Source organism: Leptodactylus fuscus, chromosome 2 (assembly GCF_031893055.1).
Source record: "Leptodactylus fuscus isolate aLepFus1 chromosome 2, aLepFus1.hap2, whole genome shotgun sequence".
NCBI classification, from domain to species: domain Eukaryota; kingdom Metazoa; phylum Chordata; class Amphibia; order Anura; family Leptodactylidae; genus Leptodactylus; species Leptodactylus fuscus.
This window is the reverse complement of record NC_134266.1, coordinates 39,942,744-39,966,778: the sequence shown is the minus strand read 5'-3', so window position 1 is coordinate 39,966,778 and position 24,035 is coordinate 39,942,744. Positions and strand designations below refer to the sequence as shown.

The window sequence follows — 24,035 nt, the reverse complement described above, 5'->3', positions numbered from 1 at the left end:
GACAAAATTGTGATCACTTTTCTATGTATGAATATAGTCTCGTATGCAGACTGAAGGAGAGATCCATTGTGGAGGTAACCAGAGCCATCATACATATGGCTGCACGGCTTTCCAGTACTAGGAATGACTTGTATGTACAGCGACCGACATCTGTATATAGTGACCGTGGACACTACAGAACGTCTCCCTATAGCACAGGCATCCTGCAGCTGTTTACATAAGGGATGGCTTCCATGCATTTCCTGTATATAATCTCATGACTCAGTATGTGACACAGATATTTAGTGACTTACTGAATGTTATTGTCTTTTTTCAGTGTTGTCAGCATTGTAGACCTACAAATACCTCTGTCTGCTGACAGTGACATTCCTGCAGGCCGATCTGGCTCACCCAACATGTCTCCCCACCATAACTCAATGTACTAATGTGGGAACATCACACACAGAGCAAATATCTGTATCACTCATTCTCTATGAAGGAATACAAAGTAGCAAAATATCCCTCAATATAAATGCACAAAACAGAATAAAATCCTGAACTATTGAGTGTATATACAGTATATGACACCTACACATTAAGATAAGATAAGATAATCCTTTAATATTATATATTAATATTATACCTACAATGATATTTTATAGACAATAATGGCCCCTCCATTCTTCTGGGAAGGATTTCTACACATTTTTGGAGAATTTTTGCCCATTCACTCAGAGCATTTGTGAGTTCAGATATTGATGTTGGAAAAAAGAGTCTAATTCACATCCTTGTTCACCCCAAAGATGTTCAATGGGGTTGTGCTCAGGGCTCTTTGTGGGTCAGTCAGGTTCATCCACACCAAATTGCTCCTATAAAGTTGTAAGCAAACAATTGTCCAAAATGTCTTGGTGGGCCAAAGTATTAAGATTTCCCTTTAAAATTAAGGGCCAGGACATCTCCTGAAAAATAACCGTATAGCAGCATCCTCCACCGATCTCTACAGATTGGACTTTCCATCGCTCTATCTGACACTTGGCATTGTGCTTGGTGATGTGAAGCTTGCATGCAGGTGCATAGTATATGTAATCAGGAAATATACTATTATGTGTGAAAAATAACTTTTAGGCTAAGGCCCCACGGGCCGGAAACGCTGCGCTAAAGCACTGCAGGAACAACCACAGCCGGGACGCATCGTGGTTCTTCCCGCCGCGCTTTGAACAGAAAGTTCATGGCCTAAGGCTAGAAGTTTTTATGATCAACTAAATTAGAAGCTAAGTCTTATTGGACATCTTGCTTTGCTGGATCATTTTTATTCTTAGAAGTGAACTTACCCTTATACTGAATCTTTACCCACAAAGCTATACATCCGTCTGCTCAGCTCCTCCCGCTCTATAACATGCTACCTGCAGATTACAACACATATCGCACGCGACAGCTTCCCTTTATCACCTACTTGAATGGACTTTTTCTGCTTTAATAAGAAGACTTGCTCATCTTACCGTTAACTACACGTTTCCTGAAAAAAATGACATAACTTTATCTCGTGTTAATTATTAAACTTTATTTCATCCCTGTTGACTTAGTGGGAGAGTGACAAGGCGCGGCGTGGCGCGGCGCGGCAGGTGTCTCTCCTGTATTCTTCACTTTTCTGTCATTTGCTGTAGTGGAAGTACTCGAGATAAGATGTCACCTGCATTTACACACCACAATGTAAGTGTATAGTGTTCCTATCTATCTTATGTGGGATTCATGTGTTTAACTTTCCATTTTTGTTCTTGAGAATATAGATGTGAGGTAAAGGAAAGAATATTATTCTGAGAGTACAGAACTCTTGCTTTGTTTTTCATTCTATATTTAGAGGGTTTTTCCTGTACTGATGTGTATATTCCATAATATATTTGTCATAACCTCTCAATGTGGTGATGAAAAGGATGCAATATAGTATTCCCCCTTCTATGATCTTCTTAGGCATCCTTGACTCAGAAGGTCCTTATGTGAGTTCTTCTAGCAAACAGGCTCCAATACAACATTGAACAAAACTACTGCAAGATGTTTTATGGGTGCTAGTAACACACTCAGGTAGGGGTCTTAAAGGGACTCTGATTGTAGATTTTGGCTTCAGAGCCCAGTAGCAATTGCTCCCTCAGCATCCCCTATAGCAGTGATGGCCAACCTTTTAGAGACTAAGTGCCCAAATTGCAACCCAAAACTCAATAATTTATCACAAAGTTCCAACATGGCAATTTAACCTTAACACTGTTCGGATCCACAATTGTGGTCAGTTATGGACCTGCAAAATAAGGTGTTGTGAATGGGGCTTTATAGAGCTTTCAATAGTACAAACTCCACACAGTACAATCTGCTCCACAGTGATCCCCACACAGTACAAACTGCTCCACAGTGATCCACACATAGTAGAATCTGCTCTACAGTGATCCCACACAGTACAATTTGTTCCACAGTGATCCCCACACAGTACAATCTGCTCCACAGTGATCCCCACACAGTACAATCTTCTCTACAGTGATCCCACACAGTACAATTGTTCCACAGTGATCCCCACACAGTACAATCTGCTCCACAGTGATCCCCACACAGTACAATCTGTTCCACAGATTATATATAATCCAACAGTCACACTGCACAATATTGAAGCTGTCAATTAAGATAGAGGTATAAGTCTAGGTTTACTCGCGAGAACGGGAAGAGGAAATCTTATTATATATAATTATTATACATGTGTTAAGGTCACTTATTAGCTAGTCCATACACACAAGATAAATGCAGTGGCGTAACTAGGAATGGCGGGGCCCCCTGGCGAACTTTTGACATGCCTCCCCCCCCACAACCGACACCGAAGACCTCGACTGGCCCTCCTCCGCATTCCCGCTCGCTCTTTTATGCCCCATAGTGGCCCCTGCAAACAGTATTATACCCCATAGTGGCCCCTGCACACAGTATTATACCCCATAGTGGCCCCTGCACACAGTATTATGTCCCGTAGTGGCCCCTGCACACAGTATTATGTCCCTTAGTGGCCCCTGCACACAGTATTATGTCCCTTAGTGGCCCCTGCACACATTATTATGCCCCATAGTGGCCCCTGCACACAGTATTATGTCCCTCAGTGGCCCCTAAAACAGTATTATCCCCATAGTGGCCCCTGCACACAGTATTATGTCCCTCAGTGGCCCCTACACACAGTATTATCCCCCATAGTGGCTCCTGCACACATTATTATCCCCCATAGTGGCCCCTGCACACAGTATTATGCCCCACTGTGGACACCCATAACAATTATGAAAAGACCCCAGAGTATAATAATCGGACACCCATGGGGGATAAAAAATTTAAAAAACACTGTTACTCACCTATCTCCCGACTCCGCTGCAGTCCCCCGCTGTCGACCTTCGCTGTAGTACTTCTTCTATGACGTCAGATGACCCGTGACGCAGGCCGGGGTCATGTGACGTCAGACGACTAGGCCTGAAGCCTGCCCGGATCGTGGAGAGGTAAGTAACAGTGTTTTTTATGTTTCTTACCTATCCATGGCCTCCGATCATTATATTTGCAGGTCTGAAAAGACCCCCGAGTATAATGATGTGTTTGTGGGGCCCGCGGCGTCACTTACTGATCCCGGCCCTGCTTGCCCTGTAAATAGGGACCGTTATTGGCTGGAGTAACTCCAGCCGGTAACGGCCTATTAAAAAAAAAACCATGAACATGAACAATCATTCCGCGGCTCCGCCTCAGGTTCCGGTCCAAAAATCTCCATCTGAACTTACTCTAAAGGTCTCTGACATATGCAAGTTACGCACAGTGAAGCCGTGGTCAACCTCACTATTCATTCTCTGCACTTGGAATATCAGCAGACTCATCTTCAAGACACAGACTTCAGATTTGGCTTCTAAGCAAAACTGTGGTGAATGGTGGTAGGATACACAGGTTTGGGACCATAATCCCCAGCTGTTTAAGGGAATGCTGACATTTTAGTGGTTCCCTTTAATGATCTTAGCTCTGTTTCTTCTTTTACAAAGTGGGTGGAGGGTTTCTAGGATAGAACGTGGACTATCTGCTTCTGAGTATTTCTAAAGTCAAATATACATACGAGATGCTAAACGTATTTTTAAGACCCCACATTGCGGAAATGCAGCTTTTTATTATTGGTGTTTTTGGGGGTTTTTTAAGCCAAAGCCAAGAATAGCTACAAAAGCAATGGGAAATATATAGGATGTTCTTATATTTTGACGTTATAATATTGTTACTATGTCAGGCTTTTATATTTGGTTTCTAGTTGTTCTGTAAACTCAATGGCCCGCTCAGGTTAGACAAGGGTACGCAGGGCACCCGGGATATGATTGAATAGTTGCAGACAGTTAGCCACATATATAAACATAGTGATGTAGTAAAGCATGAAATAATGTAAGTGAATACAGAGTGTAAATACTACATAGCAAACACTTCATTCTGCCACTTATCAGATACTGACTCTACGCAGGGATTTATTTACAATAGCACACCCACAAATGTTTTCAATTCTTCGACCAGTTGGAAAGGTACATGATGTAAATTGTAATGAAGGTAATATCCTTATCTGTGGCTGTGTATGTGAGTTATCGACCTTCTTCTGGTTGTCAAGCGTGTCACATAACCAACAATAAGACTCACCAACTAGCACTACGTTATGTGTGGACAGGACTAGTCAGTTTCTCTATTCATTGCTATAAGACATCAAGACCCATAGCAATAGGAATGACTAGAGAAGTCAACACATAAAACATTAGGGGCAGTGGTGTAACTAGGAATGGCCGAAGACCCCAGAGTATAATAATCGGAGAACCAGGGGAGGATACAAACATAAAAACACTGTTACTTACCCGTATATACTCGAGTATAAGCAGACCCCCCTAATTTTACCACAAAAACTGGGAAAACTTATTGACTCGAGTATAAGCCGAGGGGGGGAAATGCAGCAGCTACTGGAAAATTTCAAAAATTAAAATGTTTTTTTTTGGGTGCAGTAGTTGCTGGGAAAGGGGAGGGAGTGTTTTGGTTGTCTGTCTTCCCCTTCCCTGAGCTTAAGTTTTTTTTCCCCCACGTGGAATTCAGTCTGGTTGAATATAGGGTATCTGCAGTGCTCCTATTAACCCCTTCCCGATGGAACAGGAGCACTGCAGATCCCCTATATTCAGTAGACCGGGCACTGTCAGACACAGGGATACCTAATGTGTTTGTGTTTCACAGTCATTTTCTACTTTTATATGTATTCTAGGGAAAGGAGGGATTTAGATTAGATTATTATTATTATTAGACTCTATACATTACTATTGTGGCTGGTCACAGACCCCCCACCCCAAAAAAAAATAAATAATAATAATAATCTTTTTTTTTTTTTTGCTTGACTCGAGTATAAGCCAAGGGGGGGGGGGGGGGGTTTCAGCACAAAAACTGTGCTTAAAAATTCGGCTTATACTCGTGTATATACGGATACTTCTCCCAGGCTCTGGTGCAATCCCTGCTGATGTCGGCCATCTTCAATGACATACGGGACGTCACTTGAGCTGGGGCTTGCGTTGCGACATATAAAGACGCAAGCCCTGGCCGATGTGACATCAGGAACGTCACACAAGTAGGCCTGAAGCCTGACGAAGCCTGGAGAGGTAAGTAACAGTTTTTTTTAATGTTTCCTCACCTCCCCTGGGTCTCCAATCATTATACTCTGGGATCTTTTCAGACCCCCGAGTATAATAATAGTGTTTGTGGGGCCCGGGGCCTCGCTACATTTAGATGGGTAATGGGCACCTGACATTGGGCAGTATACACTAGACAAGATCAGAGACTGTAATTCATAGGTCAGAGCTCTAAAACAATGGAGCACCAGGTTCCGACACCAGACGATGTATGTTCTTGATGTACAACTGTGACACTGAAGAAGACATCACCATAGACACAGTTGCTAATAAAACATTAACAGACATCTCTATTATAAACCACAGCTTATACGCTACTAGTATTCCTCGTATACTGTTACTCGCACTAACCGGTGATCAGGTTACTCTACTTTTGTATAGTTGATGGATTGCATAGCAGATGTCACTTCCTAATCACTACCTGCTATTTCTGTGCAAGGTGTATTGTCTGACAATAGCCAAGTACATAAACTGACAGCAATTCAATATTATTTATCACATATGTTTTTGTTGATGTTTTTGCAATGATTTTACAAATAATACTAAAATAAGAAGTGCCATAGAAATCACATATTACCAATGAAAGGCGTTGGCAAACAATAAGATATTAATATAGATATGTAAGAAACTGAGCAGGAGATAATAAACTGTGATAGGAGATCGCTGTTACAGTTATGACTCTTACGACAGGTGGTTTGGGTGCGACTTCACAGAGGGAGAAATGAGTCAAATATAACAGGTTAGTGTAAACTTTCAAGGGCATAAGGCGTTCCAGTGTATGTACAGGGTATAGGAAGCAAAAGACAATGTAAGGGCTCCATTAGCAAGTGAGGCAGAGGACCACAGATGCCAAATTTATAAGAACTTCTGCTGAGAGTCATTTTTCCAGCTGCACAGTTCCTCAGGTCTATAATGTTAGTTGGCCTTGTCTCACCATTGCTGGTCCATGATGAGGTCCGGGTCCCTCCATTTTAGTGGCAGCTTAAATAAATCTGGTGATTAGGTAGGTGTAGCCCGGGGTGCCACATGGTGGAAACGCCACAATTTGCGGCGTTTTACAGTCAGGGCAAAGTAGATGGGATTCTAGTGATTCCCTTTGCAATAAAAACCGCCGAGCAGACACACCACGATTGCCAAAACCAGCATAGTTTTGGAAATTGCAGCATGTCACCTATACCTATGGAAACGCGGGGGGTTTCCCCATAGGTATAATTGAAACAGAAAGTCTGCAGAGGACTTGTCTCTAGCAGAGAGGGGAGCCTTTAGTTCCCACACCTCCAGTAACAGTCACAACTAAGTCTCAGTCTTAGGCCGATTGCATACAACTAAGATCGCGGCAAAAATCAACTTCCTGCTCAATCTACCCGTGGATTCCGTGTTTTAGGAGTCCCTGCGGATTAAGCTTATTCATTTTGGCCTAATCTGCAGATGAAAACCGCAACAGATGTGTCACGGAAATCCCATGGCGGAATACGTCAGCGGGATATGAAGAGGAATTTCGCTTCATTTTCCATAATGTGAACCTAGTCTAACTTATTCCTTGTTAACACCACACTCATAACTTCTGACAAAGTGGGTGTTGACAGTGATGTTTTGGACCTTTCATTTCAGATAATTTTCCAAAAATAATGAATACTGTCATAAACCTTAATAAGGTAGAAGATATCACAAAAGCCATGTTATAAGACTTACTTATTTGACCTAGATTACTAGTCTTATCTTCCAGGCTGATGGGGAGTTTCCTCGATGATATCTCTGTAGATGGGTGGTTCTATGCATGTCCTGATACAACACTAGAATGTTACTCATCTGTCAGGCTCAGAATTTTTTAAATGTCTCATAAAACCAACTCAAAATGCAAAAGAAAATAAACAAAATTTGCTTTAGTAGACTTTACCGCCAGAAGGACAAGTTACATCCATGCGCAGAGGGATGGAATCGATAGTAAGATGGGAGAACCCATGGTAAAGTTCAGATATCGAAACTAAGGTAAGACTATTATGTTCACTCTGTAATTCTTCATTTTCTTTTTTGAGATATAAGGTCTTGCTGTCAAGAAAAACCATAGACAGAAAAACATCAGTGTATTGTATACTAAGATTAGTCCCTTCATGTCTAGGGGTTGCTATAGCCACATGCAGGGCCGCCGATAGGCCAGTACTACTGCTACTGGCATCAGGGGCCCGGCCAAATTGAAAAATGGGGGGGGCCCGGTTTTGGTCCGCCACCGTGTGCCGGCCCCCTGGCGCCCGCAGCAGTCATTGTATGTCCTATTTCAACTCAAATCTGCATCCAGAGGACGCAGATCTGAGTTGAAGACATACGCGGCTGAAGCAAGGAGCTGACACAGCTCAGCTCTTTGCTTCGCCGCCACCGCTGCTACTGGCTTGTAGGCGCGATGTGATGATGTCACATCGCGTCTACAACTGTGCGCCAGTGAGAGAGCGGAGGAGAAGGTAAGTGTAATGTCGTGTACACTGAGGTGGAACGTGAAACTGGGGGCAGATGAAGGAGAGGACGGCATGACACTGGGGGCAGAGATGTGGGGACATGAATCTGGGGCAGAGATGTGGAGACATGAATCTGGGGGCAGAGATGGAGAGGACGGCATGACACTGGGGGTAGAGATGGAGGGGACATGAATCTGGGGGCAGAGATGGAGGGCCATGAATCTGGGGGCAGAGATGGGGGGGACATGAATCTGGGGGCAGAGATGGAGGGGACATGAATATGGGGGCAGAGATGGAGGGGACATGAATATGGGGGCAGAGATCGAGGGGACATGAATATGGGGCAGAGATGGAGGGGACATGAATCTGGGGGCAGAGATGGAGGGACATGAATCTGGGGGCAGAGATGGGGGGCATGAAACTGGGGACAGAGATGGAGGGGACATGAAACTGGGGGCAAAGATGGAGGGGGGGCATGAAACTGGGGACAGAGATGGAGGGGGAGACATGAAACTGGGGGCAGATCAAGGGTGTATATGAAGCTGGGGGAGAGATAGAGGGGGGGACATATAATGTACGGGTGACTGTAGGAGGATTATACTGTGTGCGGGCACATGAAAAATTAATGAAAATGGACGGAGTCAACATAACAGTGGGTGGGGCTAAATTTGCAAAGCGCACCGCACATTTTGTCCCTCTTTTGGTTCCATTTGCCATTTAATCATGGGCAGCGGCTCTCACACTGTAGTTTGCACAAGCCTTTATGCTGCAACCAAAACCCACAGTATATCAATTTTCAATTACTGCTGAAGGTCTCACTTACAGGTTTAAAGAGGACCTTTCATATCCTCGGGCACACGCAGTTTTATATACTGCCAGAAAACCAACAGTGAGATGAATTCATCGCACTGTCGGCTTTCCCGTTATTTTCCCCGGGGCAAGAGATATTGGTGCAGTTAACGATAGCTCTTCACTGTCACGAGGGTGTTTCTGACAGTCTAGCTGAGCTGTGAGAAACGCTCCTCCTCACAGTACTGTTGATAGCCCTGTACAGTCAGAGGGGGCGTTCCTTACTGCCCAGCCATGCCGCTGCGCTGTGAGTAATGCCCTTCCCTTCACTCCTGACAGTACTTGTCCATAGACTAGTACTGGGAGGCATTACTCACAGCTCAGCGTCATGGCTGGGCAATAATGAACACCCCTCTCACTGTACAGGGCTATGGTCAGTACTGTGAGGAGGGGCATTACTCAGAGTCCAGGTACATACCTCCAAACCTTAGAAGAACTGAAAGATGGACAAAATGTTATGCTACGCGCGGCGCGACAATTTTAGCCCCGCCCACTTTGTGTTGACTCCGCCCATTCTCATTAATTTTTCATGTGCCCGCACACAGTATAATCCTCCTACAGTCACCCGTAAATTATATGTCCCCCCTCCATCTCTGCCCCCAGTTTCATATACACCCTTCATCTGCCCCCAGATTCATGTCCCCTCCATCTCTGCCCCCAGATTCATGTTCCCTCCATCTCTGCCCCAGATTCATTTCCCCTCCATCTCTGCCCCAGATTCATGTCCCCACATCTCTGCTCCCAGATTCATGTCTCCACATCTCTGCCCCCAGATTCATGTCCCCCCATCTCTGCCCCCAGATTCATGTCCCCTCCATCTCTGCCCCCAGATTCATTCCCCCTCCATCTCTGCCCCAGATTCATGTCCCCACATCTCTGCTCCCAGATTCATGTCTCCACATCTCTGCCCCCAGATTCATGTCCCCTCCATCTCTGCCCCCAGATTCATGTCCCCTCCATCTCTGCCCCCAGATTCATTCCCCCTCCATCTCTGCCCCAGATTCATGTCCCCACATCTCTGCTCCCAGATTCATGTCTCCACATCTCTGCCCCCAGATTCATGTCCCCTCCATCTCTGCCCCCAGATTCATGTCCCCTCCATCTCTGCCCCCAGATTCATGTCCCCTCCATCTCTGCCCCCAGATTCATGTCCCCTCCATCTCTGCCCCCAGATTCATGTCCCCTCCATCTCTGCTCCCAGATTCATGTCCCTCCATCTCTGCCCCCAGATTCATGTCCCTCCATATCTGCCCCCAGATTCATGTCCCTCCATATCTGCCCCCAGATTCATGTCCCCTCCATCTCTGCCCCCAGATTCATGTCTCCACATCTCTGCCCTCAGATTCATGTCTCCACATCTCTGCCCCCAGATTCATGTCCCTCCATCTCTACCCCCAGATTCATGTCCCCTCCATCTCTGCCCCCAGATTCATGTCCCTCCATCTCTACCCCCAGATTCATGTCCCCTCCATCTCTGCCCCCAGATTCATGTCCCTCCATCTCTGCCCCCAGATTCATGTCTCCACATCTCTGCCCCCAGATTCATGTCTCCACATCTCTGCCCCCATATTCATGTCCCCACATCTCTGCCCCCAGTGTCATGCCGTCCTCTCCTTCATCTGCCCCCAGTTTCACGTTTCACCTCAGTGTACACATTACACTTACCTTCTCCTCATTCCCTCGCCGCTCTCTCTCTTGCGCACAGTTGTAGACGCGATGTGACGTCATCACATCGCGTCTACACAGCCAGTAGGCTGCGTGCAGTGGCGAAGCAAGGAGCTGAACTGTGACCGCTCCTTGCTTCAGCTGCGTATTTGTTCAACGCAGATCTGAGTTGAAATCGGGACATACCTCCCTCCAACCAGGACCGCGGGACACGTCACTGGAATCGTGAATGTCCCGCGGAAATCGGGACGGTTGAGAGGTATGCAGCTAGACTGTCAGAAATGCCCTTCTAACAGTGAAGAGCTATCAGTAACGGTACCGATAGCGCTTGCCTTGGGGCTCATAACAGGAAAGCCGACAGTGCGCTAAATTCAGTGCATTGTCAGCTTTCTAGTGGTATATAAAACTGCGTGTGCTCGAGTACATGAAAGGTCCTCTTTAAACCTTTCCAATGCATAGGTTGAATGCTGTAGGAGACCAGCAGCAGGTGTGTCTTAGCAAAGACCACATGATTCTGAGATTTTTTTCTACTGCAGCAGCCTTCAGGGGAATATGCAGCAATATTGTGCTTCTGGGCCCTGCTGGTATGTCCCATCATTTATGTTCTATGTGATGTGATATATATATATATATATATATATATATATATATATATATGTATATATATATACAGTATATATATATATATATATATATATATATATATATATATATTTATTTATTGATATTGTTATGCAGTTGTTTCCCTCCAGTTCTTCAAACGCTTAGGGCTAGTTCACACGAGGATAAGCGAAGCACATTTTGGTCCTGATTCTGATGCGGGAAGCCGCATCAGAATTGGACCATAATGCGCCTGCCATGACTGTCGCGGCTTCCAACAGTCGTGGCTTCCCCCTCCGGAGAAGGCTCAAATGAATGGGCCTAGACCAGAGGGTGCTGCCGCGAGGTGGACGCCGGGGCTGAAACAGCCGCAGAGTCCATCTGAAGAAGGGGCAGTTCACTTCTTTTTTTCCGTGAGTGGGAACATACTGCTCATGGAAAAAATGAAGCTAGCGGTCTACATAGACCACTATTGTGAGGGGGTAGATTATGATGTGGATAAAGTGCCAAAATCCGCCCCCTCTTGTCCTGTGTGAATGAGCCCTTACCCTTGGTTCATCCCTGGCCAATCACAGGTCACTGGGCGGGGTTGTAGGAGACCTAGGTCTTCTGGGTATCTGTTGGTCCCCAGTTCCGTCTAGAGTTCAGTGCAGTGATAGTGTTCAGAGCATTCCTGCAGCCATCATCTGTACTGAGACCCAACGGCTAGCCATACCGCCTCTGGAGGATTATTCATTGCCCCAGGCTCATCTAGAGACAGCCCTGAGAGGGGAGAATTGCTGTCTGGGTTATTGGACATTTTATGTGCAGGAGAGGACCCTGGCCGGAGGAACATGTGTGGGCCTAGTCTAAAGGTAACCAAATCCCTGTCAGGTTTCCCCGTGCCACCACTGTCCCCAGTATACTCAACTGGGAGAGCATGAGAGGAGTAGTTTGAGAAGTCTGCCATAGAGCCCGTAACATCCATGGGCACCCTCCTATAACCAAAGCTGGGGGATTGAACACTGTGCTACTACTACCCCCCATTGGATGCTACCAATTACTTAGGCATCTCTGGGCTCCTGAGTTGTGCCTACCTTACCATCAGGGCCCTTCTGAACAACATCACACTGGCTCAGAGACGAGAGGTCCCCTCTCCAACTGGAACGGGCTGGGGGAAATTACCACCATCACCAGACAGGTAGTACTGCAGGACTCCCCTCAGTGCTGTCCGGCCCAGGAGTGGACTTGGAGTGCTTGGTGGAGTGTACTCGGCACATCATCCGCCACTACAACTCCCATCCTCCAGTCACCTCCATCTGGAAATTCTTAAGGCTATGCCAATGTGTTACTCAGAAAAAAAAGGTTTGTATGATAGGATCCCTTTAAGTTAATAAGCAATATGACAGTATCTATTTCTATAACAAAAATAATTCTAATTTCAGATCCAGAAATCTCCCCAAGCTCTTACCTAACCTAGATAAACAAGGTGATGTGACACATGAGTTGTAGAATGAGCAGTTGCCGCGTTACCTGGCTAATCTTGTATGTAAATGGTATAGGTTGTAAAGCTGATTGTATGCTCCCAGGCAACCATGAATATCTGCCTCCATAACAGTTGTATCTTTTTCATGTGGAGACAATTCAGAGGACAGGTAGAGTTGGAGAGCAAAGCCAAGACTGACATGAGTAGGTTGTCTCTGTCGGCTCTGCAGATAGATCAGTTCATTTTTTCAAAACTTTACTGTAGCTGCTGAAATCTAATTTTTATTTTTATTTTATTCTTTAGTAACCAGATATAGATGACTCTGACAAGTGACTATAGAGCGGAGAAGCTGCTGAAGACCTCCAGGACATGCCCTACCTGGCCCACACTGGAAATCTTCAACTGGCCGGATTTGCTATTTTGACTGTGGGCTGGATTTTGGGTTCCATTTCCATGGGACTCGTACAATGGAGAGTGTGGCACGTCGGTAACACTACCCTCATTACGTCTGGAATAGCTTGGATAGGAATATGGAGGACTTGTTTCTTCAGTCATGTCTTGGTGTCCCAAAACTTGGAAACCATGTACTGTCAACCTTTTAGTATGACGGACTCCTTCATACCACGGGAGATCTTTGTGGCACAAGGGCTTATGATAGTGGCGGTCATTCTTGGGGCAGTTGGGAAAGCTGTATGTGTCTTTGGACTGAAAAATGTTTATCAAAGTACAAGTCAAGCATCAGTGGTATCTCATTGGTTTAGAGCAGGCGGAATCCTAATCCTGCTTTCCAGTGTTTCCATCATTATCCCCGTGGCCTGGAACATGCATTCAGTTGCCAATAATTTCAGTATACCCTTTCCAAGTACATTTGACATGCCGTCAAGTCCTGAGAAACAGGAAGTCGGAGCTGCAATTTCCGTTGGCGTTGTCTCTGCCATTTTACTTTTTACAAGTGGGATCTTTTTCCTTTCTTACAGGTTACCTAAGGATCTAGATAATAGAGTACATCCTATAAGTGAGAAGGATTCTATATACTCTGACAGTGTGAGCACAATCTCAGGATATACCAGGAACTCTACAAATTCACTTTCATTACAAAATTTTGCACCGCTAAACTGTGATGGAATTAAGAACGATGCCTTTGTCTGGGAAATAGATGACATGCTATGAATGTATGCGTGTCTCTATGTGGATATCTACAAGGTACATATCTGTGGCAGGTGGAAATAGTGGCCTTGATCCATACAAGCTAGCACAGAAGTGTAAATGTTTCCAATTCCTACCATTTACAGTGGCTGCTTTTATTGGTTGCTTGGAAAATATTCAACCTTTTATGTGGCCAGTGTTTTATGCATGTGGAACTGAGTCAAGTATAGATTTCTCAAGGAAGTGGGGCAGTTACCAATACAAACCAGTCAAGAAACTGCTTAATTTTTTCTAGTGGTCCTTGCTGGAAACATCACTGATATCTTTCATCTTGTTGGAAACATCACTGATATCTTTCATCTTGTTGGAAACATCACTGATATCTTTCATCTTGTTGGGAAGATCACTGATATCTTTCATCTTGTTGGGAAGATCACTGATATCTTTCATCTTGTTGGGAAGATCACTGATATCTTTCATCTTGTTGGGAAGATCACTGATATCTTTCATCTTGTTGGGAACATCACTGATATCTTTCATCTTGCTGGGATATCTTTCATCTGTGTTCTTTTGTATGTATGAGTAATGGCATCAAGGAAGGTTTAAGAAAACCAGTACAAAGAAAAATTGGAGAAGTTGCCCATAGTAACCAATGAGGCCACTGATCTAATTTTACAAAGGGCTTTAGGAAAATGACATGTTGTTAGTAGAATACACTTTCTTCTCCTTTCATGCCTATGTTTTTATATTATGTACATACAGATATATACTTTTAGGACTGTAAATACACTTTTTATGACATAACTAATTTCTTCTTCCCAGCACTCATTGATTTTGATATTATGGATTTATTTTGCCAATGTGTTATACAAGTGGGATATTGGGTACTGCACATGTAATACCTATATTTTACCCTGTTGTCACAATGTATTATATAACCATTTTGCAGGTTAAACAGTTTACTTCACGTATAGGATGGTAGAGGGGTAGCGGTCATAGATTTACCATGATATCTGTGGGGTCCCAAAGGTTTGCAGCACACAGTCAGCTCTGCTACATCTGACATGCAGCAGGGTTCAGCACACAGTCAGCTCTGCTGCATCTCAGATGGAGCAGGGTTCAGCGCACTGCTACATATGAGATGCAACAGGGTTCAGCACACAGTCAGCTTTGCTGCATTTCAGATGGAGCAGGGTTCAGCACACAGTCAGCACTGCTACATCTGAGATGCAACAGGGTTCAACAGACAGTCAGCTTTGCTGCATCTCAGATGGAGCAGAGCTGTGTCAGCACTGCTACATCTGAGATCGGACCACAATGGAGACTACTGTGGATCGATCTTAGACTCCGCTTCCTCACAGACAAGCCTCCGGCAGAACCAGCGTTGATTGGCCGAATGCTGTACTCTGTATGGCATTCGGCCAATCAACGCTGGTCAATGCATTCCTATGGGAAAAAGTCAGCTCCCGCATATTGCAAGCTGACAGTGATCCCGATGTAATACAGTGCCTTGGGCATGTTAGATGCCCCCAGACATGCTTCCCCTGCTGTCCCAGTTGCATTCCAGGGTGTTGGCATCATTTCCTAGGGTGTCATAGTGGACTTGGTGACTCTCCTGAGTCGAAGAGTGGGATCCCCTCAAATGAGCATTTTTTCCCCATAGACTATAATGGGGTTCGATATTCATTCAAATAGTCAAATATTGAGGGGGTATTCAAAACGAATATCGAATATTTTACTGTTCGCTCATCTCTAATAATAACTAATAGATAATAGTTAGAATTATTGGTTTATTGCAGAGGTGTAACTAGCAAACACTGAGCACCCTAGCAAACTTTAAATTTGGAGTCCCCCATACAGCTTAGGGTCCACCTTTCCTGGGGCCTACATGGTATAGTGCTCCATTTTCACACAGTATAATGTCCCATGGCAGCCCCTGCACACAGTATAAAGTTACATAGTGGCTCCAGGTTCACCCCTGACTACCTGCTGTTTTTGGCCCTCTTCAATGACAAAGAAGTGGGTCATGCTGGGATGACCTACGTAATGTCACTAAAGAGGACCAAAGACAGAAGGGATTAACATCAGAGCCTAGGAGAGGTAAGTAGCACTGGTTTTTATGTTGTCTGAAGAGACCCCAGAGTATAATAATAGCCTGAGGCCTTACTTACCGATCCCCGCCCCTGCTCACGGGCGCTTACGCTTTCCCTTCTGCCCTTCCTGTCGCTGACACACAGCAGAAGGAGAAGCAGAAGCGGCCGTGAGCAGGGGTTACTCCAGCAGGTAATGGTCGATTAAAAAAAAAAAAAGCAGCGGGGGTCTACTGGAGCCCTAAGGTCACGAGCCCTGTACTACGGCAGTAGTGATGCCACTGGTTTATGGCCCCATAAAGCAACATTTCACCTCAAGTTACTTGAGCCTTTTTCAAGTGAAGACACAGTGTTTATAAACTGAAGACATACTGGATCCAGTAACTACAGAACAAAACTATCAGTATGTACAAGATGAATAAATAATAAAGCATTGCACACCTATTTATATAATTGTCTTCTTCTACAATGGAATGAATGTTTCTTCCTTAGAACCAGAGATTGTATTACACCTTGCACAACACACAAATATTCATCTGCTTTCGGCAATATTTCACTGTATTGTCTGCAGAAAACTTTGCAGATACTTGTTTTTACTTACCTTGTAATATATTTTTCTATCTTTTCAAAGCCAAAGAAACATCCAGAATTCTGATATTTTCCTGATACCAGAGAGGGGTGCATAGTAGGAGAAAATACCCCTTCTCCCTCCACACACACACACACGCACGCATACAGTACACACGCACATACTTCATAATAAAAACAGATTTTGCCATCAGTGTAGGCCGCGGTTGCACGGACCGTGGCTTAAATTTACCGCTTTCAGCTGTATGTGCATTTGCACATAGAACTGAAAGCTGCAATCACTCTGTAATGGGGAATCCTATACTGGGTTGCCCTGTTAGTGAGCGATCCAAGCGATGGCGTGCGAGCCAAATGTGGCGGGCCAGAAAAATGTCCTCGGCAGGCTGCATGTGACCCGCAGTCTGAGGACCCCTGATATAGTGTATTATAAATACCCCATTGCTTACCTCTACACTGCATTTTAAGGGCCCGCGTTGTGCATATATCAGCTGTATGAACAGAGCACAATGGCAGGGTAACCATCTATAGGACTCAAGATGGCGTGATTCACCCACATGACCGCTACTTGTCACTCAACAGCCATTGTTCAGAGCTCACGCAGAGTGAAGACTGCTATGTGTATCACTTTATATAGTATACTGTATATAACAAAGCAACAAAGGCTCATTAGTTATACATAGTCAGGGTCTTTCATTCATGGTATAACAAATGTTATATGGCTATTTAGGAAGACTGTTGGTCTACAAAAATGGTAGTAATAGTAGAGACCCATTACCTTGGACGTGTCTTGTGTCGCTAACATGTTAAAAACAAGGGAATCAATATACACCACTTAATGAGTATAATTACTGGGGATTTAGATTTACAATTCATCATTGCAAGTACTTGGAGCCATGTAACATAGGAAAATAATAGCGTGAAAGAAAAGGCCGAAAAAAGCCAGTAATGTAATCCAGGGACCTCGGCATCTCCATGTATACCGCACTGGCAAAGAGACAGATCGTATCCGTTCCCCATTCACAAAACCTCATGTATCTCAAATGAAAGAAGGCAGAAAAACTTTTCATTTACAGAATTTTTTAATTTTTTCGATGACACTATCCACTAAACACAATATTATTTAGTTAAATGGGTTATCCAGTTCTCTTTATTGATTACCATTACTATTATTATTATCATCACTTATACGCAGGATAGGTCATCAAGATGAGATCAGAGGGTTTCCAACACCAGAGACCCCTGCTGATCAGCTGTTTGAAGGTGCATATGACTTTGTGACATATTCCCAGTTTACAACATATGCTGTTTTATTGTAGCCATGCAATTACAATCTCATCATTGAGATGAGAATGGGGTGAGGTTGTAATTACACTGCACGGTCACTATGGAACAGGCAGAGCGTGATGTAAATAGTGAAGAGTTCACAGCACTGGCACGTCCGCCATAGTCAATTCTTACCGGGGAGGATGGGTCATCAATAAAAAAGACCCGGACAACCTCCCCCTCTGGACTGTTCAAAGGGCTTCACTGTGTTAAACTGGACACATTTGATTTTAGATTGCTGAAGTGACAGATTGTTTCTGCCGTTGGTTGGTCATATATAAACCTACGACATTCTGTCCCATACAGCCAACTATAATTAAAGGGATCTAATCTTTTAAACACATTTTTTTCTCCCTAGCATGTCGGAATAGCCTTAAGAAAGGCTATTCTTCTCCTACCTTTCCTTGTCTTCTCCACGCCGCCATTCGCCTGCAATCCCGGTTTTTCTTGGTATATAAATGAGCACTCTTGCAGCACTTGGGGCGGGCCCCAGCACTCAAACAGCACTGAGGGCGGGCCGCAGCGCTCAAACAGCACTGGGGGCGGCCCCAATGCTGCCAGAGAACTCTCCAGCGCCGCCTCCATCTTCTTCTGCAACAAGGTCTTCACCGCGTCTTCTTCCAGTGGTGTGTTCTAACTTCTAGGCCTCCGGCCTAGGGCAAAGCTGACTGCACATGCCCGCAGCCACAAGAAAAATGGTTGCTTCCACAGTATTGTAAGCGGCCATTTTCTCGTGGCCAGCGGGCATGCACAGTCGGCTGTCTGAGGTCTAGAAGTTAGAAGACACCACCGGAAGAAGACGCAGTGAAGACCTCGCTGTAGAAGAAGATGGAGGCGGTGCTGGAGAGTTCTCTGGCAGCATTAGGGAAGCCCGCAGTGCTGTTTGAGCGCTGGGGCCCGCCACCAGTGCTGCAAGAGAACTCATTTACATACTGAGAAAAACCAGGATTGCAGGCAAATGGCAGCGTGGATAAGACAAGGAAAGGTAGGAGACGAATAGCCTTTCTTAAGGCTATTCTGACATGTTAGGGAGAAAAAAATGTGTTTAAAAGATAGGATCCCTTTAAAGTTGTTCAGAACAAAAATCTGTTGTGTTGAATTTTTTCCTGCCGTCTGTCTGCCATGATCTGTTGTATATAGTCTACACTGACAGATGTGGTAGATTTTTATATTGTAGGTGTGTTACTACTAACACACACACACAAAGTGTCCACCAATGGCATAACTAGGAATGGCGGGGCCCTGTGACAAACGTTTGACTTGGCGCTGTCCCTCCTGACCAACCCCCCCTTCCCCGAAATCCCTGATCAACCAACATCCCCCCCACATTCCTGAACACACTATTATGCCCTAGAGTGGCCCTTGTACACAGTTTTGTGGCCCCTGCACACACTATTATGCCCCATAGTGGCCCCTGCACACAGTATTATTTCCCATAGTGGCCCCTGCAAAGAGTATTATGCCCCATAGTGGCCCCTGCACACAGTATTATGCCCTGCCATCCCTGCTGATGTCGGCCATCTTCAATGATGTACAGGACATCACTTGAGTCAGGGCTTGTGTCATGACACATAAGGATGCAAGCCCCGGCCCATGTGACGTCAGGGATGTCACACAGGTAGGCCTAAAGCCTACCTGGAGCCAGGAGAGGTAAGTAACAGTGTTTTTTTATGTTCCCTCTCCTCTCCTGGGCCTCCGATAATTATACTCAGGAGTCTGAAACCCCTGAGTATAGTAATAGTGTTTGTGGGGCCCGCATTCTCACATACCGATCTCGGCCCCTGCTCACAGAGGCCTCCGCAGAAGGAGAAGCGATGGCGGCTGTGAGCTGGAGCCAGAATTGGTAAGTCAATAGGGCCCATTACCTACTGGAGTTACTCCAGCAGGTAACGGCCTATTAATGTCCCAGCCCCGTGATGTCTCAGGCCCTGCGGCAGCCGCTATCGCTGCTACCCTGATAGTTACGCCCCCTGGTGTCCACCATTTTCTGTTTTCAGCACTTTATTTGCATTGATTGACTTTCACCTGATAATTTTCCAAGTGTCTAGGATAGTCGAACGGTCATTGGAAGGTTTTGTGGTTGTTCCTGTGTTTGGCGCCTATAGCCCGTCCGTAGGGGAATTGGTGACATCCCTTTTTCAATTTAGTTATTCGTTTTTTAGAAGGAATAACAAAGACGCAGCTCAACACAGAATTCTAATAAAAGAATAAACAGACATGTCAGGAAAGATATATGTGTGTGTAATATATGTGTCAGACATGTCTAGTCTGTGATTTTGCAATTTGTTACGCAATGATTTGTGATATCACTGTAATATTACTGAGCTGCATTTGGTAAACAACATCCACCTATGGTATCTATCATCTATCTATCTGTCTATACTGTGACAATGACAAACATTTGTAATACACTTTTCCCACGGAGACTCAAAGCGCAGGGAGCTTTGTGGAGTAGGGGAGTTAGTGGCTGCCATACAGGCGCTCATCCAAAACAACCACAAGGGTCAGTTGTTTGTACGGGGATACTATGTACCTATCAGTATATTTTTGGCATGTGGGTGGAAACCAGAATACCCAGAGGAAACCCTCAGAAACACAGTGAGTACATACAAATGCCTTGCAGATGTTGTCCTTGATCAGATTTCACCCCGGTATTGTAAGACAACACTGCGAACCACTGAGCCACCATTAGGCATAGGATATAACAGTTCTCTTACAACATAATATTATCAAACTTTTCATGGTGTGGATACTAACAGCAGCCACTATTCAGAATACAGAGCAGTGGGCATCATAAAACTACACGTCAAGGAAACTCCAATCGGTAACCAAAACATAGAAGAATAAATATTGCACAAAATATTTTCTAAAGAGGTGAACAAACATATTTAAGGGCTTGTTCACACGGGGCAAGAGGGGGCGGATTCTGAGGTGGATTCGGCATCAAAATCCGATAGAGGTCTATGTAGACTGCTAGCGTTCTTTTTTTCCACTAGCGGTATGTTCCGGCTTACAGAAAAAAGAAGCAAACTGCCCTTTCTTCAGGCGGATTCCGTGGCTGATTCAGCCCCGGCGTCCGCCTCGCGACAGCAACCTCTGGACTAGGCCCATTCATTTGGGCCTACTCCGGAGTGGAAAGCCACAACTGTTGGAAGCGGCGACAGTTGCGGCAGGCACATTTTGGTCCTATTCGGACGCGGTTTCCCGCATCAAATTCAGTACCAAAATACGCGGTCCCGTGCCCTGTGTGAACTAGCCCTAAGTGTCTTGTTCGCTTGCCAATGGATACAACCATGAATTCAGCCAGTGGAATAAGCCATAACGGTTGCCAGTGGCCTTCTGCTGCTTTTTTTTAATAGGACATTAATTTCCGGAGTACCCAGAATAGGTAATGGGCCATATTTACTTACCAATCCCCGTTCCTGCTCACAGTCACCTCCAATGGGGATCGGAAAGTAAGGCCGTGGGTCCACGCCGAACCCCCAAAAATACTATTATTATTATACTCTGGGGCCTCTTCAGACGCTGCGTTCAGCTGCAACATCAACTGATCAATGTGGGGTTCAGTTTTGGAACTGTCAACTATAATAGATTTCTTACTTTTATACACATCTAAAATAATCTTACCCCTTCAAGGTACCGTGTGAGTTTGAAGTGGCCCCCGGTGAAAATGAGTTTGACACCCCTGAAATAAATGTTCAGTGAACAACTGAAACACATATGTGTACAAGGAGTGTTTTCTTGGTTCGTTTGGTATTGTTAACATAAGATGCCTTAGTCGTATCCTGGAAACATCAGTAAATATTCCATAGGGGCATTCATCATACAACTGACAGCTACGATTTGTAGCTTGTGCTATATACTACTTAGAATACCATAACATGGAATTTGAAACCAAACACTATGGGGCAGATATGTTGTAGGCGGTGTTCACTCAATACAGTTTGATGGGTTTTATGCGCAGTTTTTCTGTTTTTGTTCAAGGCCTTACAACATTGTAGTGACTGCGTAGAACTCAGGATAAAACATGCATATATTATATAAATGATACTGGAACATATTCAACATTACATAAGAATCTTGCTTCATAAACAATACCTGCCAACTCTCCTGGAAGAGGAAGAGATGTCCAGGACATGAGCTTACATGTGCTGATTCCATGAATGTCTGCAGTGACACATGTGTACCATAGTGTCCCACCACTCAGTATAATGTACCACAGTGTCCCCACATAGTATCATGTCACATAGTGTCCCTCCACTCAGTATAATGTACCATAGTGTCCCCACATAGTATTATGTCACATAGTGTCCCTCCACTCAGTATAGTGTACTATAGTGTCCCCACATAGTATCATGTCACATAGTGTCCCTCCACTCAGTATAGTGTACTATAGTGTCCCCACATATTATCATGTCACATAGTGTCCCTCCACTCAGTATAATGTACCATAGTGTCCCCACATAGTATCATGTCACATAGTGTCCCTCCACTCAGTATAGTGTACTATAGTGTCCCCACATAGTAACATGTCACATAGTGTCCCTCCACTCAGTATAATGTACCATAGTGTCCCCACATAGTATCATGTCACATAGTGTCCCTCCACTCAGTATAGTGTACTATAGTGTCCCCACATAGTATCATGTCACATAGTGTCCCTCCACTCAGTATAGTGTACTATAGTGTCCCCACATAGTATCATGTCACATAGTGTCCCTCCACTCAGTATAGTGTACTATAGTGTCCCCACATAGTATCATGTCACATAGTGTCCCTCCACTCAGTATAGTGTACTATAGTGTCCCCACATATTATCATGTCACATAGTGTCCCTCCACTCAGTATAATGTACCATAGTGTCCCCACATAGTATCATGTCACATAGTGTCCCTCCACTCAGTATAATGTACCATAGTGTCCCCACATATTATCATGTCACATAGTGTCCCTCCACTCAGTATAATGTACCATAGTGTCCCCACATAGTAGCATGTCACATAGTGTCCCTCCACTCAGTATAATGTACCATAGTGTCCCCACAAATCATCATGTTACATAGTGTCCCTCACTCTGTATAATGTACCATAGTGGCCCCTCCACACATTATAATATTCCATAGTGACCCCTTCACACAGGTTATTGTCTGATTTGTTAGGTTGGACTATAATGTGGGACGAATAGGTAATTATTTGTTCTTGGTCCCCCTTGTAGCCTAAAACCCTGGGCTACAACCCATTTTGCCCTTGTTAAAATCTGCCCCAGTATTGTCATATTGATTTCAATGGATCTGTATGCAGGCAACAATACTCTGAACGAGCGTTAGGATGGGCTCTAACACAGAACAGCAGCCATATTAACTTACTACATTAATACCCATTTAGGAAAAGCAATCTCCTGTAAACTTATTTAGGACTCTATAAGTGCAATTATTTATTTTTTCAGCTTCTGGAGATCTTCTTTAAGAAAAGGTTGTGCAAGTTTGAAAAACTGGATCTCCAATGCAATTTATTGATGATAACAATGAGGTTCCATGAAATCACATGTCGTTTCATTCCTATAGGTGATACTGTAGTAAAAAGACACTGTAGTAAGAAGACTATGATAGTCATTGTCATTTAGTTCCATGGAGCCCGAATTTTTATATCAAAGAATATACCAGTCCTTAAGAGGTTAATGATAACATCGTTTCTCTAATCCCTTGAAAAAAAAAAAAAGTTAAATGAATTATGAAAAAGTACAAAATGTTACATATAATAAAGTGTATTTAGTCCAGAGTCAGAAGCCGCAAAGCAGTTATTGATTGTGGATAATAAGAATCACATTGCCTATGACATTGTGCCACCAGTGCGGGTACTTTCTGGCCTGTATGGATCTAGAACGGAGTAGGAAATTCCTCTGCCTGCTTACAGACATTTTAATTGAGAAAACATGTGAGCAAAGAACCTCCACAAAAGCCCTTATTGTTGTCAGGCCTTTTATTGTAAAGTATGAAACCCATGCGGTAAATAGGGGATCCATCCGATCTGCCTTTATATGGTTTATACAACTGAGTACAGACGCAACTGCAATAATTTACAGTCTATATTCACTTGGAACAAATAAAAGCTCTGGAATCATAAAAGATCTATAAAATAGTTACAAGTGTTGAAATGCAATTCCTAACAGAAAAAAATAATATTGCAATGAT

General features: G+C 44.3%; 1 protein-coding gene across 1 annotated transcript; it reads left to right on the top strand.

Annotated features, from left to right (window-relative positions):
* The first annotated feature begins 13,067 nt into the window (after window positions 1–13,067).
* On the top strand, window positions 13,068–13,868 carry CLDN34 (claudin 34). The gene has a single exon (XM_075262613.1). The coding sequence runs from the start codon at window positions 13,068–13,070 to the stop codon at window positions 13,866–13,868; it is 801 nt and encodes a 266-aa protein (XP_075118714.1).
* The last annotated feature ends 10,167 nt before the right edge of the window (window positions 13,869–24,035 follow it).